Source organism: Corvus brachyrhynchos, unplaced genomic scaffold (assembly GCF_000691975.1).
Source record: "Corvus brachyrhynchos isolate BGI_N302 unplaced genomic scaffold, ASM69197v1 scaffold133, whole genome shotgun sequence".
Taxonomy (NCBI): Eukaryota; Metazoa; Chordata; class Aves; order Passeriformes; family Corvidae; genus Corvus; species Corvus brachyrhynchos.
In genome coordinates this window covers 296241-315811 of record NW_008237249.1, presented here as the reverse complement: position 1 = coordinate 315811, position 19571 = coordinate 296241, and the positions used below count along the sequence as shown (strand labels likewise).

At 43.4% G+C, this 19571-nt stretch overlaps 1 protein-coding gene across 6 annotated transcripts in view; it reads right to left on the bottom strand.

Annotated features, from left to right (window-relative positions):
• CFAP61 (cilia and flagella associated protein 61) overlaps positions 1-19571 on the bottom strand; it is a 93475-nt gene that overhangs the window by 62468 nt on the left and 11436 nt on the right. For all 6 annotated transcript variants that reach the window (XM_017730438.1, XM_017730434.1, XM_017730436.1 and 3 more), the window contains 9 exons: positions 17937-18090; positions 14231-14322; positions 13691-13881; positions 10580-10619; positions 9234-9373; positions 6008-6134; positions 5600-5677; positions 4147-4353; positions 2171-2305 (listed from right to left, as the gene is read on the bottom strand). In XM_017730438.1, the coding sequence (XP_017585927.1) occupies positions 2171-2305; positions 4147-4353; positions 5600-5677; positions 6008-6134; positions 9234-9373; positions 10580-10619; positions 13691-13881; positions 14231-14322; positions 17937-18090 (1164 nt within the window). The remainder of the gene's footprint in view (positions 1-2170; positions 2306-4146; positions 4354-5599; positions 5678-6007; positions 6135-9233; positions 9374-10579; positions 10620-13690; positions 13882-14230; positions 14323-17936; positions 18091-19571) is intronic.

Below are 19571 nucleotides of genomic sequence, written 5' to 3'. Positions count from 1 at the left end.
CCCAATCTCAACATCTCGCAAGATCCTGCCCTGATCTTGTTTAAAAGCACAAACCAAAGATGATAGGAGACATTTTCTCCTTCCTCCTCTGCAGGTGCTGGCCTCAGACATCTTCCCACTAATTCCTACTCCAGACTCTTTGTCTGCCTTTCACCTTTCTCCCTCTTTTCTCCACACTTTCCTCACAGCATTGTTCTCTCATGTCCTTCTCCCCTCACTTCCCAGCCCATGAGCATCTTCTACAACCAAAATGTGCTTCATCTTGTCTCAATGTATTTCATAAGGTGACAATTCTCAGCCTTTCCATTCTGCAGAGCTATCACATTTATCTCCTTGGTGGGACAGGTTGTTCTCTGCCTTACAGATTGCACCTTACTGTTTACAGTAGGTCTGAGAAGCCTTTTAATCACTACAAAAAGGCAGAAAGATAATATTGTGCCTACTGAAACTGGGTTGTATTAATTTACAAAATACACCTCAGTTAATTTGTAACTTCACTACAGGATTTGGCAGGGTAGTACAAGATTATTGATGGGGATCAATCTTCCCTTACAAGGCATCTGAGCAGAGAGAGGGCAAGTGCCTTCTGCCTGGCTGCTGCCCAAGGTCTAAAAGCAGCACCATCTCCTTACTCCTATGAGCACACTCAGTTCCCCGTGGCAGGCTGCTCCTCATGTTACAAAGCTTCCCAACGTATGGTGGCCAAAGGTCGCTTCATTCACTCAACAGAAGAGTCAATTTAGCTTTATATGGTTTCAAGTTCGTGGTATTTCAGAGAAGCCAGCAGCAGAAGCAGACTAGCTTTATCCTCAAGTTACCACCCAGCACTTAGCCCCAGATGTCCATTCTGATAGAGCACAGTCTGTCAAAAATCTATAATTCATGCAGAGACAGATGCACAGATACTTACACAGTGGCTGGCCTTGAGTTGGGGTTTTTCCAGTACAAATTCTTAGCAAAAATTTCACACATTCTATTAAATAGAAATTTGAATCTGAGATTTCAAACCCTTATGTCACTACCTACACAGAGAAACTCAGAAAACCTCAGGAGGAACCTGAGCAGACAAAAGATTTGCAAATCTTTCAAACACAGGAAGTATGTGATTTTCCAGCTTCAACAAAAATGCTAAGATGAGCTCTTTTAGTAAGAGAGCAATCACTTTAAAGATTAGGAATAAGAAGCAGTTTAAAGAAAAGCATCAGACAGTTTATTCTGCAGAGAAGAGAAGATAAAGGCAGGGATGCGCATGCGGAAGGAAGGCTGTTGAACAAAGCCAAACTCAGACCAACAGCCTCAGCCATGTTCTGGATTTCACTTTGCCAGCTGCTGCCTAATTAAGAGTTTTAGGTGCCAAAACCTACTGACTAACTGAGAAAAGGACAGCACTAAAAATATTATATGGAAGCCCATCTCAGCCAAGTGGAAGTTAGTAGACAGACATAAAGCTCCCTAATTACATTTCTCCACAAAATTACAACTACCTACTGAGAGAATCCATCACTAATTGTGGTTTTCCTAATATTTCAGCTTCACTAGTTACTCTTTTGAGGAATCACCTTCACGTCTAATTTTAGTTACTTAAAAATGTAAGAGAATGAGGTGTAAGTTATTTAAAAAATGAAATTTTAGGAGCCTTTTCATTTAGAACCTCCAGACTGCACTAGTTCTTTGCAAATAAAACAGTTGGCTAGTGAAAACAACCTTTGCCTTTGCTGTTAAGTCATTTGGCGTTCTAAGGGTATCTCGTGCATGGAAGAAACCTGACTTTGGGACTGAAAAATAAAATGTACTTAGGCAATTTCTACAGAAGGAGTCAAAAGCATGACATTGTCTTTTTTCCGCTTGCGGAGCACAATACCTAAGTAGACCTAGCAGGAGCAAGGGCTCAGCAGTAGGCAGAGCATTTAGAAGGCGCTGGGAGGCCGTGACAAAGTGCTGCCATCATGTCAGCATGGAGTGGGAAGGGCTCTGCTCCAGTGGGCACCGTGTGTGACGGGCTGCGGGCCCAGCCCAGCCAGGGCGCGCGGCAACGGAGTGGGATCGGCCGGCACGGCCGCTGTAGTTAAGGAGCAGCCTATGAGCACGGGGAGGGTAATGCCAGCCCATCTGCCAAGCCCTGCACGAGCTGGCACCGTGCCTCCCGCCTGCTGCCGCTGCTGTCACCCACCTGATCCTTGGAGACCTGCTCCGACGGAGCGTTCACGCCAAGCTCTTCCAGAGGATAGACAATCTGTCGTCTCGGCCGCACGGGAGCCATGTAATGAAGGGCAGATGTCAGGGAATGGGCACAGGGATGCTGAAACTGAAAGACAGCGATCCATATTTCAGCAGAGAGAATGTCAGAGCAGTGCATCACAGATGTCTGCTGCATGGCTTTGCAAACACACAATTCTTAGCTCTGTTGGCTAAATCTGAGACAAAAATCAGCAAATAAACAAACATACTCAGAGCAGAGGAATGAATTGCAGATAATTCCTGACACTAATGAAGATAATTATGAGAGTAATTACATTACTATCTCTGTGGGAATGACAGATAAACAAGTGGTTTGGTTTATGGGATTTTTCAGCACAAGTATTTTCCCCAGGAGGATATTTTTCTCCATAGCGATCATGAATCAGCTTGATTTGACCTCATTAAGCTGTGTTATCTGCTCACTGCTAACCTTTGCTCGCTTGGCAAGGAACGCAGATGAATTTATATGGAAATTCTATACCGACTGAAATGTCTGGTTCATCCAAGTGATAAATGTTAATAAACTGGCAGAAATTTGAGATGAACAAAACCCTAATGCTCATCTGAGCAGCCTGGATCATTAGAAATAGCTGTATCTGTCTATTACAGCGTGACTGGCTCTGGCGTAACTTACAACGTGAAAGGGAAGAAAATAAGAGAATTACAGGAAATACAGAATGAACATTAATGCAAACTAAATTACACTCAAGTGCCATTCCATCCACAAATATTAAAAACTTGAAGTTACTACATTGAGAATTAAGTAAAATACCACACTTAGCACTTATTAGATAATAATATTAGATAAGCTAAAGTAACTTAGAGCAACTCTGTAGCCTGGTAGCCTGGAAACAGTCAACACAGGAATCACTGCTAAGATTTAACTTCTCTTCCATCCAGGGCCATTAAACTGCATTTCTGTGAGTGCCTCTTCAGAATGTGAGAACCTAATGCCACGCAGGAACATTGGCTCCTCACTGGAACACTTAGAACTCCACAAAAGTGCACAGAAAAACACATCCTTTTGCAAATGTACCCAAGTCTAACCTGTCAAAAGTTCACACATGAAAGTCAGCAGTGGTTTCAAAACCACCCGAACCACCACGGACAGAACCCATCTCAGTCACCATCTAAACACCAGGTGCCCAGTCCAGCCAGCCAGGCAGAAGCCCACGCTGGAGGTGAGTCTCCAGGGGAAAATTCCGTCTATCCTGAGACAGGCAGCTATGACCGATGGATGAACTGCCCTCGGGATGCACCATGAGCTTCCATCAGTGGTGCCAGGAGCCCAGGCGATGGGGCTGAGCCAGACAGCAGCTTCACATGGCTACACAGGCTTGAAAATGTTACCTTGTGCTCCCTTTTCTGACGTGAGACTGATGGCAAAACACATATGTGAGTATTGATGAATTACGTTCTTCTTGGAGACGGATTTTCTCCATTAGAAGTTCAGTTCTTACCGTTATCCCATGACACTTGCAGAAACACAAGTCCCCCTTCAAAAGCCAGTGAGGTGCCTAGATCCCACTGACTTTCGGTGAAACACAGTCTAGAGAACCTGAATCCCTTTGGAAGAGTTTTTGTAAGCCACCTGGATGCATTTAAGATGATCCCCTTGCATTTACTCAGGCTACACTACCCTTGTGCTGGGCAGAGTGCCAAGGACATTTCCACTCTCTGCTCCCCCCGCCCCCTCACTTCCTGAAGACTGGTGGACACCACAGACCAGCCCTGCTACGCAAGAGCTGTGTCCATGGGTCCAGAATATGTCACGCAGGAAGAAAGTACAGTTTGCTGCAGATAGCCAAGAAAATCCCTGTTTGCAGTCATTCACAGAAGCAAATAAAAAATAAAGTGAGAAAAGGTGCCAATATTTAATACAAGAAATACAAATTACTTTTTCCTTACCTGGCCCTCCACACATTCTGGATAAACAGGGTAGTAAAGAGAAGATTTGTGACCCAAGCGAAGAATCTCCTTTAGAAAGTATTTTGTATAGTGATGAAATACAGGATTTAAGACAAAGTGGCAAAGATGTCCATGTTCCTCTTGCTGGTGATGATTAAAACGAATAAAGTCCTCAACGTTGTAGTGTGCTTGAATATACTCAATATCCTGGAAAATTAGGAATTTGTGAGTCAGCAGTGACCAGCAGCTACCTTGGCAGGATTTGAGCAAATACCAACCAATGAGTCACTTTCTATCAATCAAGGAACTACATTGGAACACTGAAATCAAGTGCCTGTGAGAGCTGTTCTCAACTAAGGGCACTGACTGAACAGACTTTCCTTGAAAATCTTTTCATTGTATCAAAGCCTCTCCTTGCAGCTTGCCCGTATTTACAAGGACTGCACAGCTGACCCTTTCCCCACAACGTCTGATACAGGTTAACAGATATCCATGGAGGGGAAAAAAAACCCCACCTGTTTTTCTGAGGTCAAGGCACGGAAGCCCAGGCTGTCCCTCTCACCAAACTCCAGCTGAGAAAGGGAATTCTACAGAGCAGAGCTGTGTAGAAATGCCCTCTGACAAGTGTTCCCTGTTGAAGTGATAACCTGATATTTTTGCACATTTATTCACTCAGTCTATCCTCTTAGCTCTTAATATAATCAAGAGAATTACTCTTGGAAACAGGAGTGACTCTTCTATTGTAAAAACTAAGCATTAGAACTGCTGAACAACCTAAAATCCACCTTTTCGGTCCTAGCAGAATACCACAAAAGTAAGACTTGGAGAATGTTTACTTTTCAATAATAATGTGCAACGTCTTCTATTACTCCATCAGAGAATAGGCTTTTCTTTGCTTTCAAGTGCATGATTCACAATCTTTCAGAACCTACTGTTGGAGAAAAAAGTTACGAAAGCAAATCTAGAAGGAGAATTACTGCTCTTTGAAGGACTTGTGGCAAAGCTGCTCATTGACTTGGAAAGCAGAAGGTAAATAGGTGATTAAGCACGTATTTAGAGGCAGAATGGCTTTGTGCTAAAACACCAAAACAGTGCAGGAGGAAAACTTTCAGGACACAGCAGCAGCTTATTGAAAATAACAGGATAATTTTTTTTATCTGTGTGTCAATCATTATCTACAAAAAGAGAAGTAATACAGTGGACACAGGCTGGAGAGAAGGGAGCTTCTAGAAGCAGCATTTTCACAGACGCTTTGTTAGGCACACATACAAGAAAATCCACTGCAAAACCATGTCCCTAAAAGACATGTCTTTTAAATATCTCCAGGGATGGTGACTTCACCACTTCTCTGGGCAGCCTTTTCCATTACCTGATCATCTTTTCAAGCACAAAACTCAGCCTTTAGTGTGAAGACCAAGCACCACAAAGCTCATGGAACACAAACAGAATTTACCATTTCATCCCTAGTGACAGAAACACCAACGATTTGATCCAAAACTTCTGCTACAAAAGCCCGTACTGGCATCCCATCCTGCAAGGCAAAGGCAACAGACACGTATTTCCAATTCAGCAGAATCTCTTTTTAATGGTAACTGTGTATTTCACCACAGAGTCCCAGTTAAAACACCTTCCTCCCAGCGCACCTCCCAGGCACTATCCCGGTTTAGCCAGTCCGCTCCCCACGAGGGCCCTGTTTGAGCCAGGTGTTGCTGGACTCTGGACCACACAGACCTTTCCTCACTGAAGTTTCAGTTTGGATACAGCTGCTGCAGGAGTGCTACACGCTCAGCCACCACTTCAGTCCTGTGTTAAGTCCTGATCTTAGGACAGAACTGAACACATATCTGCAACAAATACTCACCGGATCTTTACGAGCCTCAGTGAATATCTTTGAGTCATTCCATATCTCTTCATCCAAGCTAAGAGTTTCAACGAGCATTTTGACACCCTGTAGGTCATCGATTGTTGCTTTTCTTACGTTAAATGACCTAAAAAAGGACAAAAATAAAAAAAGAAAGTTGACTCTGTGACAAAATGAAAACAACTGCCAGGCTTAAGACAACACATCCTTCACGAGTACCAACCACATCTTTCAGAAGCTGTAACTGATTGCCAAATGACTCTTGTTCCAAAGGCAGATATTAACTTATTGCATGGTAATAGAAAAGATCAGATTATTTACTTGAGACAACTCCAGAGTCCTGCTTTATCTGCTATTAAACACTCAGCCCAATCTGTAACTACAGGTATCACCTGTCTTCCAGTGAGTAAAAGTCAGCAATAAAGGGAGGCAAAGAACCCTAAAATGAACATGGAACCTGTAGCTGCACACTGCAGCACATGGGGAAAAAAACAAGATAAAAACAGGGAAAGACAAGAAAAAATGAGAAAAGGAGAGAGAAAAAATAAAACTGAGACAAGTGTCATGGTATAAAGTAAAGCAGGAACATCAATTTCTCCAGGAACAGATTACCAATTTTTGTTTTAGGCTTTGATGCTTCAAACAGTAACACGTGAGGATAAACCTACATGACTGCAGTGCCTCTGCTAAGTGTGCAGTGCCAGTTAGCAATCACACAGCAGTGACGTGGTATCAAACTGCCTGTGCCACGCACGGAACATCGCACCTACAGACAGCAGTGACCTGGCACTCGGCTCACTTACAGACTGCCAGCAAACATCTTCCCACCTACTAATTAGGAAGAAAATTCACCTCACAGTGACAGTCTACAGCAGCTGAGGAGCTCTCCCAAAGTTTGTCAAAGGCAGCAACCCCTTCCTGGTTACACACAGCTCGTGTAACAAACACTTGTGGAGTGCTGTTCAAGAAGCTGAACTACAGCTTCAGTTCCAAGAAGTAAGTCCTTTCACCCACAGATGAAAACTTGCAATTCACGTAGTATAAGTTTTTTTATTCCTGTTCTTCTCACTTTCAATTTAAAGGTGGATGTGCTGTTCTTCAGCCTCAGTCACACTGAGAGGCATTTTGTGGAATATGGATTTAATGAATAGCACTGGTACCTTAAAAACCCTAAATTTACCAAGATTCTGGTATGTTATGAAAAATTTCACAGTTCAATCCACTGACCATTTTTCAGCGCTCAAAAGCATACATTTGGTATGTACTCCTTACAAACTAATCCTGAACTTCCACAGCTTTTCACACATTTCCAGTGTAAATTCCAAGAGCCAACAAGTGCTGAGGACGACGGCCAGCAGGCCCAGCAACATGGTTCCCTCTGCAGCCCCAGTGTGCCATTCTCCCGCCGCTCCCCAGCCCAGCTTTGCCCCCACCCATGCCCCAGAGAAGGCAGCTGTGCCTACAGGGAACTGCATCTCAAACATGACAAAACCAGAAAATGTGAGAAGTTGAAACTGCGTTTCTTTTTTTTAATAGGCAGATGCACCAGCTCCACCGTGAGTAAGGAATACGGGAAGGACTAACCAAGAATAAGGTCTGTACTCATTTCTCTCCCAGCAATGAATTAACTCATTCTAGATCCTCAAGTCCTTTGACTGCTCAGAGACAAGGACGCTATTATTATTATTATTATGCTTTTTAGTGAAAATTGAGGGAAAGTATCCATTAAGCACCTCAGCCTATGCCTTATCTATTTTTTTCTCCTTCACTGTTAAGTAGCAGACTCACAGCTCCATTTGCTGCACTCTTGCTTTTTGTGTACTTAACACTTTTTCTTATTCCTTTTACTGCCCGTACTAATCAGGAGCTCATTTTGTGCCTGTGCCTCTTCCGACTTTGCCCTTTCAAGTCTCCATACTCCCCTCTTCTTACCCTGTTTTTCTTTTAGTCCATTTTCTGTGACTTCCTTTTCACTTGCATGCTTTTGAAAGCCATGGGTGCAAGTACAATGTATTGATCTTTCACAGATTTTGGTTATTTCCAAAGAGTATCTGCCGCTGCACCCTGTGGGTTTTGTTCTGCAGAAACTTCCCAAAAGCTTACTCTGGCTTCTCCTAAAGCTTTTCTGATCCTGAACCTCAGTGAGCAGCTATTTTTCCTTACTATCCTGCAAAGCTGCAGGGGGATTTGGCAAATGCTACCGATGACCCAATTTTGTTTTCATGGAAGGGCTGGTGTCAATTGGAATTTGCACAATGTAATCAGAATAGTAACTTTTTTTTAAAAAGCCTTGATAACAACTTGAATTTTGCCCAAAATCACAAGAGGACATATGACTTCCAACCCTATTGGTGGATTACTGAGCAGCTGGGCCTGAGATTACCAGGAATTACTCCAGTGGCTCTCTCTCCAGCCAGCTGGACTCTTATTCAGGACCCAGAAGCACAGTTTCATCCCAGGGTAAAAAGCTTCTGCCTAGGTCCAAGAGCAGCTGGCCAATTCCTGCATGAACTATTTGTGTACCACCAAAGGTGATTAATATGCAACTAAACCTAGAAGTATTTTGCTAAAACCACACAGTGGTTTTAATTAGCTACATTAAGATCAAAACCAAAAAAAAGAATCTCTAACTATGCCACAATTTAAGCTTGGTCTTTGGGCCAGAATAGGCTTGCTATACAAGCAAAGCTTTGGAAAATTCATTCCACATAACAGAAGACACAGCAAGAAAGGTTTGGTGTCCTAGTTCAGTGATATCTCCGCCTACAGAGTGTTCAGAGCATCACAGACCGAAGGCATGAAATAAATGATTCAACACCAAAAGTAAAAGAGAAAGCATGTATTACAGATACTCAACAATGTTACTGCTGTGATCTGTACATCCCAGAAACACGTGACAACAGTTCTCTTAAGAAAGCTACAGCATATTTCCAAGAATTAAGTTACACCAGGCTATCAGGTGTCAGTGTCACACAACCTGACCCACATCCCCAAGGCCAAACACAGCACCATGTTTGTCTGCTGGCCTTGGCCCACAACCAGGCAACTTGGAGCTGCTTGTCTGCACCGATGTCCACGTGCCCTACCTTAGTACTGTACACACAGATCCCAAATGAATGCTCTCACTGCGCTTGGGTTTTACTGAGAGGACACTCCACACAAACACTGGCAGCTGGGTCCCACAGCAGCCTGGAGCACAGCAGTGCTGTCCCGAGGAACGACTCACGTGAGCAATCCCGCCCGGTGGAACACGTACAGCTCCCGGCCCAGCCTGGAAGTGCAGCAAGGGACAGCCCGAACAAAGCTCTGGATCAGGGGGAACGCCGGGACATGATGCGGCACCAGGATGACACACAAGTCTCTGTCCTGAAAGAGATTGGCAGGCCATAAAGGTGATCTCTAAGCTTTACCCAAAGCCCTCGGAGGGGACAGACAGCCCTGAATGCGGGGCTTACGCTGCACACAGCCAAGCATTGCTCTGCCTGGGCAGCACCAAGGAACCAACAGCTCAGAAATGGCTTTGCTTTAGGCAAACTACGGGGTGAACTTTCCTTACTAATCTGGTGATTCCATAGTGACATTTTGTTTCAAAGACTGACGTTGCTGGATGGATAAATGGCATAAATTTGAAGCATTTTCTGGGTCCACTCTCTCTAGGAACTTTCTTTGGTGGTAAGCAGTGCTTTTGAGTGTGCTGCTCTTAGGGCCAAGTCTGTGTCTCTGGTACCCAGGGCCTGACTCTAAGGCACACTGCCATGCAGTTAGTTACTTGCTACAAGACTCTGGTGTGCATTAAGAATTCTCAGAAAGTGGACTTGGTTATCTCAGATAGAGCAATCGCATGGAGAATTAGCAGGAGATAGCTACTGCGTCGTGAATCCAGAGTACCACTGTTCAGTCTACAGGCAAATACTATGAATCTCCTTAATACCACTGTTTTATAGGATTTAAATCCACCTCCTTACATTTTTTTTTCCTGATTTGGCTTTTAATTTAGGTACATTCTGGATCTATACATGATTTGAAAAGAGTTTGAAGCATTTCTTTTCTAAATCTGCATCTCAGAGAAGACCCGATGGAACATGAACTAGATAGACTGTTTACAAGAGCATGTAGTGCCAGGGAAATGCCTTCACACTGACAGAGAGTAGGTTTAGATTGGACAGTAAGAAAAAGTTCTTCCCTGTGAGGGTGGGGAGGCCCTGGCACTGGTTGCCCAGAGAAGCTGTGGCTGTTCCATCACCGGAAGCATCCAAGGCCGGGTTGGACAAGGCTTGGAGGAACCTGGGATAGAGGAAGGTATGCTGCCTACGGAAGGGGTGGAACTGGATGATCTTTAAGTTCCTTTCCAACCCAAACCATTCCAGGATTCTAGGATAAACAGAGATATGCATTCCATGAAGTCCAGAAGCAGCCAAGGAGGTGAGTAGCTCGGCCCAGGGCAACCAGGTCCAGCACACTTGTGTGGGGCACAGACTCCCTGGAGCAGCAGACCCAAAACCCCTGGCTGCCAGCTGCACTGCTGTCCCACCGCACACCACACAAAAACACTCCAACTTCCATTATACTCACCGGGAAAACACTGAAAGCATAGTGCAAAAAATCCAGTGACCTGCAACCAAGAGCAAATATTGGTAAATAAAGCACATACCAGACTGCTCTGATGCACTGGGATATTGACATCCCTGCAATTGCAGGAACATTCGTTCACAGCCGATCAGACGACCCCGATAGATCATCAGTAATCAACTGCTGATGTGGCATGCTGCACAGCGATTTCTGACTTCTAGAGCTTAAAGCATCATTATTAACAGGAATAACCAGAATGTTTGATGTAGTACACGAGGCTCCTCACTAAAAGGGCGGAGGGTAGGAACAAACAAAACGTTGGCTCTCATGTTGTTGACTCCAACCTCTTCAGAAGCCATTCCTGGACTGTCACAGCAGCATTAGTATACAGCAAATATTAATTCAGTTGTTGCTATGCTCCACAGTATTTTCAGCCAGCACCTGTGACTGAGCTCTGTGACTTTCCACTCAGGAAAACCTGCCCGATGTGCTCTGACAGACTAACAGGAACATCAATACTTAGAATTGTTTTACAACACTTCTTTCCACTTCTCTCCCACTGACTTAGAGCTATCCCAATCTCTTCCATGCTGACAGCAAATTGTGACATTTCAGTTTAAAAAGACTTGAGAAATCTCACCAAAGCCCTGCTGTTTCTCCCATGTGTAAGGATATCAAAGAGCTCAAAATCCAGTTATGCTGAAACTTCATAAAACATTTTTCCACCACACAAGATGTGTCTTTTGAAGAAATTCAATACAGATATAACTCACCTATAAATACTGATAAATCCCCTCCTCCTTTCAGAACTGTAATTAAGCTCCCTTTAATTACCTCTTTAATAATATTACATAAAAGAGAAATAATTTCTAATTGCAATATCCACACTCGGATGTAAACTTAAAGCTGCAAGTACAGATCAGGATTGGGGTACGATATGTTCACCTATTCAATACATAATTAAGACTAGTTAACAGAACAGCTAACCAGGAGAAAGGAAAATGCCATTGCAATGTAGTTTTCTCTGTGGTATCCAGGGCCTTGTTGGCAGCAAGGACCACAAGACTTGAGGTGGGAGATTTTTCTGGGGGCTTAGAAAAGATCAGCAGATAAGCCAGCCAGCAGTTCAGTTCCTTCACATTTCACTCTCAATGCACTAACAAGTCACATAACAGCTCTGGATTTAGGAGATGGCAACACTTAGCAGTGTTGGTGGGTAACAATTCCCGAGGAGCAAACTTCCCTCAGGGCTAAGATGCAATCACACCCACACTTCAATCACACTACTATTTCTGGGTCCGTGCTGTGCAAGGCCAGCAGAAACTCCCTCAGGACAAGATTCCAGGCTGCAGTCAGCATCGCCTCGTGCCCTCCTTCACACGTATTTGCTTTGCTAATATTTCTTTTACAGGCAGGTGGATCAAGCAAAGGCAAGCCAGAGAAGCATCCAAGCAAAATGTTTGAAAACACCAAGATCGACAAAGTCCTCAGCTCTACATGAGGTAATCTCAGGAAAAGTCTTCAGACAGGAATGCTATCTTCTCCAGATACCCATCTTGGAATCCACACTGCTCCACAGATGTCTCCAGGTAAAAAAGACTGGGACCACAGCATTGAATGATAAATGCAGTGAGAAATGTCTTGAACAGAAACAGATGTAGATACAAAGCACAGAGCATCAGACGGGGGCAAAAAAGGGACAGATCCTTATCCCAAGCAGGAAACTATGAGCAGAGAACTCGAGAAGCCTACAGTGAGATTATTTCCTGACACAGGTCTCCACCACAGCTCCGAACTGCTGTTTCAGTAAAATGGAGTCATTCCAGAGCAAGCCTCACTAACATTTTAAAATAAAGCCATCTTATTCTGCAGTAATTACCTTGCTTGAATTTTTACACCGGACTGGCCATCAATTAACTGTTCTGGAACAGTCTCTCTGCAGCGCAATTGTTCTTATCACACATCAGTTGATCAATGCTTCTAAGTACAACGCAGACTTCTAGCACTGCATTTCACTAATTAAACTAGTTCTTAACAAACTTGAGCTATATTACTGGGTATATATCACTTGGGAAATAGTACCCAAAAGACTGTGTCTTTGCTTTGGTAACTTTGGATATTTGCATTTGCAGCAGATTTGGTGTTCGATCCCCTTGAGTAGGTGTGCTCCTTAATCAAGAAACAGCTCAACAAATAGAACCAGTTTTCCAGGAATTCTGATTTTTCTTCTCAGTGAAGTTTACCCTTACACTTCCTCTATGCCTGGGGAGTTCAGAAGTTGTTACTCACCGATGACTACTACTACTACAAGTAGATACATGTTTTTTCAAATGCTATTACAGATGTTGAACTCATCTAGCACATCCTTAACTCCTAATGCCTGGTGTCTGCAGACATGACATGGATTTGAAAGCATGGAAGATCCTGGGTGTGGTCAGCTGCTTCATCTATTCTGTACCTTCCTTTCTACCATCAGATCAAAAAGTTCCTGGAAAAGTTTCTGCTGATGTGGTTGAATATAGGTTTGCTCTTTGAGTGTGGAGAGAAATTTTGGAAGAAAAAAAGGCTAAACCCCATTTACAGCCCTATTCTAATCCACCAGGATCTAAGAGTCCAAGGTCAGCAGCAGCAATCATGTTAAAAAACCTTTTGTCTCCCCCAACCACAGAGGATTCTAGAAAACAGAAAAATTTATCTCAGTGGTTGGAGACAGTATTTAGAATGGGAACATTTCCCTGCAGAGCTAAGAACAGCTTTATTTCCCCGTGCAGTGAGATAACCACTACTGTAACATGTAGCTCCTCTTGCAGCTAGCCAGCTTCAGAATGAGTGTCTCTATAGAAGGAAGAAGCAGCCTTTTTCCACAACCTCAACTCACATTTTTTCCAACAAAAATGAATTCTTCACTTTTTGCCCCCACAGACCTACCAGAAATAGGAAGTTGCAAGTGGAGGTTGAAAAACTATTACTGAAGGTAAAAGAAGCAGACAAGAAAGAGGTCAGAAAAAATCCCACCTATCTGCAGCAGGTGCTGTCACTTTCTGATTTGTCCTAAAAACATAACCTTGAAAATGGTTATTAATGGGAAAGCAGTGACTATTCCTCTATACTTACCTTGTTTCATACTTCTCATCGATACAAAACAGACGGATACAGAAAGCATTTGAAGCTCCTCTGTACACAGGATGCAAATCCCCGTCCTCATCAGATGTCTCCAGGAGAGGTGCTGCTGAGCCTTCAGAGCCTGTGGTGCTGACATCACCTACCAGCAGTTCAGACTGGGAAGCGGCCACGGCTCCACCCTTCTGCAACAATAACAGACAAGGGATGACTTGCAACATTTCACAAAGTATTTTCATTATTTAAGCCCCATCCTTTCTCTCCTCTCAGTGACCCTTTCTTCCCTCCCTGATGGCTGCACATGGGGAACTGGATGGGCAAACTCACCCTGACCAGTAACACTGACCCCTTCCCTCCAAGACCCCAGCCAGAGCAGCTTCTGACCTGTGCCCCACAGCAGAGGCACGTGAGGACCAGAGCAGAGGACGGGGCAGGAGGGGAACTCAGCAGGATTTGCTTGTCCTCATCTCTCCCAGCCTTGCTCCATATATCAGCTCGGAGAGGGATCAGCACGGCTGGGTACAGCAGCATTACCTGCACAGCAGCATCTGCACCAGGAACATCTCCCAAGTTTTGAGAAGAAACAGGCTCTGGCTCTTGGCTTGTTTGGTTGCTTTCTCCTTTATCTGAGCAAAGAAGAAGAGAAAGTGCGTAAGGTTTAGTAACGCGAGCTCAACCCCCAGAACCACAACGATAGCTGGAGCGGGCCAGGCTACCTCTGTCAAAAGATTACATTTTAACCAGCACAGTCAAAACAGACCCTCCTATAGCTACTTGGCTAGAGCTTCATTACACTACTTGATTTCAAAGCAAAAAAAAAATCCGGGGAATTGGTTGTAAAATAAGACCTGAACAAGACAGTTTGGGAACAATTCCTATGTCAAATTTTTACCCTATCTGAACTGAAGAACAGGAGTCTGGTATCTTCAACTCCATGTGTGTTGCTAACTTGCTTTCTGGTGATCATAAGGACAAGCAAGGGCTCTTCATTCTCAAATCAGTTCTCCTAAAAGAACTGAAATTCAGGTTAAATCCTAGTCAAACCAGAACTCTTACTGGTACAATAAGGGACAAGAAACAGGGATTTTAATTCCTTTATAAATTTTACACAATAAACTCTTTGAGGTGTAGGTGTTGCTGCTGAAGAAAACACATCAAGCAACGACACCCTTGCATTTGGAAGATCCAGTAACATAAGGAAGTCAAGGTTTCTGAGCTCCAAGAAGAATAAAAAATAAGCTTCAGAAAACAACAGCATTCATCCCTTCTCCCTCTGTTTGCCTTGGGACACCCACATAAGCTACCTTCACAGACAGACACATTTCTTCACACAGTAACGGGCACTTTTATTAAAAATACCTCGAAGGTTTAAAATAATTTAGCCAGAACTATTTAGAAAAAAAAATAATCTTATCTCAGAATCTGTTTCTCTGTCAATAAAAGAGTGCAGATGCAACATGCAGGGCAAGGGGAAATGCAGGGGGTAGGAATCATGGGTTCTCTGGGGGTATCACAGATGTGAGCCTTCACAGAAATGATCAAATGTCATCTCGATTAACCAGCTCCATTTCTCATTACCAACAGCCTTGCAGGTGTCAGAACTTAATTAATACAAGTCTCTTGTTGTCATGTAAATATTGATATGTTGTTTCTGACTTTATACTAAAACACAAATCCTCAATGGCTCCACCATCCACTCCTGTCAGACGTGGCTGCATCGCTGTTTACAGACATGCCGTACACGAGTGATGGGAAGAACCGCAATATTGTCACTAAATCAAGTAAGGACCACAAACTAAGAAAATTAAAATAATTCTGTGATTGCTGGGTTGTTAGCTGAGGTACAGTCAGCAGGATCAAGAAGCCAGTTCACCATGAGGCCTGATGAAAAGCCCTTGAATCATTCCCACTGCATCATGTTTTCTAGCAACTAATTCATGACACCATATAGAGTAACAACCAAATTACTGTAATTACCCTGAAACCTAAGTGGCATATCAGTACAGACTGTTGTATACTCTTTCATTATTATTCAGTATTGCATTTTGAAAGGAAAAATAATGTCAACCTGTGGTCTCTACTTAAAAGCTAAAGAGCTTGAAAAAATATCCTTTTCATATGTAGGAACATAAAATTACTCTACAAGGGAACGCAGCTTGCATTTTAAAATTTCCAGCCTTCAGATTCAATAAAGCCAAGCCCAGATCTTCTATGGATGTCAGGTCACTGAACCTGCATTGTCCTCACAGCAGGGCACCAACCAGCAGCAAGTTTTCAATGCAGTCACTAAAGCAGCCTTCTTGGAACGGGCATGGCTTTGCAATATCCACAAAGGCAAACTATATGGGACTAACACCACAACAGATTTCAAGGATACAGCCTGGCCCTTGTGTTGGAAAGGCTTAACAATGGACTACTGGGATGCAACTCTTCTGTTCTAAAATGCGCAACACTACAACAATAGTTTTAATTACTATTCAGTGATAACGGAATTAATGTTCCTGAGCAGTGAACAGACAATCTTGCTATTAGGTTTCTAGTGGCTCTCTCTAGGAATAGCACCAGAGTCAGGCTCTCAGCTTATGATACTCAAGTTTCTCCTCATCTGTCCAAGATCATTAATGATTTGCACTCAAACTACCTGAAAGTCTACAAATAATTATTTTTTCCCCAGAGCTGGCTTTGTCATGCCAAATAAAGGGACACTACTACTTTAATATGTCTTACCTGAAGGCAACCCACAGGACTGCAGCTACCATCAAAACCAATAAAGTTTTTAAATTAAGAGAGAAAAGAAGAGAGATAAATTCACAGGACTGCTAACCATGCTGCTTAAAACATTTCTGAAAAGCCCTCAAATGCCAGATTCTCAGGAAACTGAACAGAACAGCTGCTCATGCTAAGTTTTAACATATAGAACAAGTCCGATAGATTTCCTAAATGATAAAAAACATCTAACAGCTGTATTGTTAAAACCTGTAACCACATACTCACTGAAAAGCTCAGCAGCACACAATTTGCCACAAAACATGGGCCTACACCTTGCAGTCCCCGGAGAAGGAAAGGGGACACCAGAACCAGCCCCGGGACAGGTAAGGCTGAGAGGGAGCCCTGGAGGTCACCTTGCCCAAGCCCCTGCTCGAGCAGGGTCACCCAGAGCAGACAGCCCAGGACTGGGCTCCGGCTCCTCAGTGATCTCTCTCCCTCCTCAGTCTCGTTCATCCTCCTACCCATGTCTGTCACCTCTTCCAAACTAATGCTCCTGGAGCAGCAGGAGCACAGGATCAAACAGGAGACAGGCAGCTTCCTCCGTCTCCTCCGTGCAAGATGCTTCCTTGCAGGGGAGGGGAAGTCCACAGGAGCAGCTATGAGACCTGTTCCTCTCCCTTTTCTGTTCTGTGACTGCCAGCTTCGATGTACCAGCTGGTGACAGCCCTGCAGCTCCCCTGGTTGCCTTTTTTGCCTGCTGCTTTGTGTTCAGAAAAGCAGATACATAACAACCTAATGGTGGAGGGGTTTTATTCCATTACTGATAATTAGTAGATAGCAAAATGTTGCCCTTCTGCACAAAAAGCCCTTTGACACTGAAAAATAAAGACAACTGTAAATCATTTACGTGACACTTCTGTTCTACAAACAGGTGACATATTTGTGCTACTGGTTTTTATCACTTGCAGGAAGGTGGCTTGTACATGTGTTGCAGTATCATGTCCAATATAAAAGTGGAATAAAGAGACAGTCCCTGATCTCCCAAAATCTTGTAACCCAGGAGACTGCAAACAATAAGCAAAGAGAGCAGAAGCTGAACCACAAGGAAGAAAGATGACATGAGTCAACAGGACACCATAACAGGCACAGTTAACCAGCTGCTCAGCTACTGACAGAGCCCCCCTCACCACCAGACTTTACAATCACATCTTCATTTAGCAGCACAGCTATATCTGATAGACAGTACACCCCATGCTACAGCTTTCTGAAACTTGAAGCCTACATTTATCCCACAGCTGGCACAGGCCAGCTCCCCACAAACAACAATCGCTTCTGAGTCAGAGACCGGGGCTATCAAAATTCCTCTCCTCAGTTAAAGAACACCAGACATCCTGCGTCAAAAACAGGTACGTTAAACTTGTGTTTTCTTGCTAGTGAACCTATATGTCCTTTTCCAACCTCCTGCAGAACCTACTCAGAAGCTAGACACAAACACACCTTTAATCTATTTAGCACTTTAGAATACAGATACCTCCTTGAACACTCGGCTTCCGTGGCACTTTGAGAATATCCTCAGGATGTGGTTTACAGAGTCCATGGAAAGGCCCTAAGTCAAAACACTCTTGAAACAGGGAAACGTCCACGTGAGAACATAAGCTCATAAATCCTACTGCAGTGCCACCAACCTGGAAGATAAAAGCCATGTCACACGAACCTGTCATTCTAGGTCAGGACAAAAAAAACTGAACAAAAAACTTCTGAAACATCAACTTTTATGTTCCATCTCTGTGCATTACAGAAAAGTATAAAGGAACTATTTCAGCAGAAGCTAAAGATCCTTTTTAATTTTTAGCTTGTAACACGTGTATTAGGACCTCTGCAGTAGATGTTCTAATTCCTTTTTAGCTATGACTTGCAGGAATACTAGCTCTATATATGGGCCAAATAAATAACCTGGTGTTTCAGTAAAATATTTGTAACAGCAAATAAAAAAACATACTTCCAAAACTGCATCATTCTCTTTAAAGTTAGAGTGCAGCTGAGGTAGAACCTGCATTCAGCTAGCTGTAATGGTTCACTCATTACTGGACACTGATCTGCACCTAAATTGGGCTCAAACTGAAAAGTGTATTTTACTCTCCTAAGAAATTAACAACTCAAGAAATCAATTATGTATTATATAAGGACTACCTAATGCAGTATGTATTGTTTGCAGCACTTATAAGCCCCAAATATATTTCTGTGTTCTGAAAAAATCCAAGAGCTAGTCTTAAAAACCAAATGCCCTGGCAAACATGGGAGCGATGGGATCCCTGCAATGCTGGCACCCACGGTACTCTGGATGCCTGACTGCTGCTGGAGTTCCCAGCAAGCTGCAGTCCTCAGCAAGACAACACACTGGGACCAGGGAGAACTGGCATGCTGGAGAGCTTCTGGCTTTCACCTGAGACAACTCTAGAAGAAAGAAGCTCTTTAATTTTTAGTACTGTATGCAACTTTCTGGTGAAACACATTATCAAAACACATTTTCTTTCCTCCTCAATACACAATGAAAGCCTTTATAAACCTAAAGAAAACTCAAAGGCTGGATTTGTACAGCTGTTTTATCAGGCCATCGGCACTTCAATAAAGACTTTTAGAAGTGTGACGTTTAATTTTTCTGCCCTCAAACAACAAGTGATTGTTTGTTTGCGTAACCAACAAAGCTGGGGTGCGCAGTTGCCTGGCTGCTATGTAATTTCAGGCCCAAGGCTCAGCAGAGGCTGATTAACCAATCCACCTACCATATGTGCAAAAAGAGGCTGCCAGCTTCGTTCTCCTCAGGGAAAATTGGCATCCATCGTGGTTTGCGTGGAGGTGCCTTCCCAATCTGCCGTGGCAGCGGCTGCCCGGATAAACTGGGGGCCAGAAACACCTTTCGGTGGTCTCACATGGAGCTCTGAATGTGCCACTGAAATGTATTATTTATAGCAATGGCCCTCTGCAATGTGCCATTACACTAATGGTGCATTGTTTCTCATTTGGCTCCCAATGGCAGTGATTACATGTTGCAATTTTACAAAACCATTTGCCACAAAAAGCAGACTTCAGGAATTAAGGAGGTTATATTGCCTATCAGCTTGCACTACCATGCACAATTACTAATACATGAAAATCTTAACAGGAA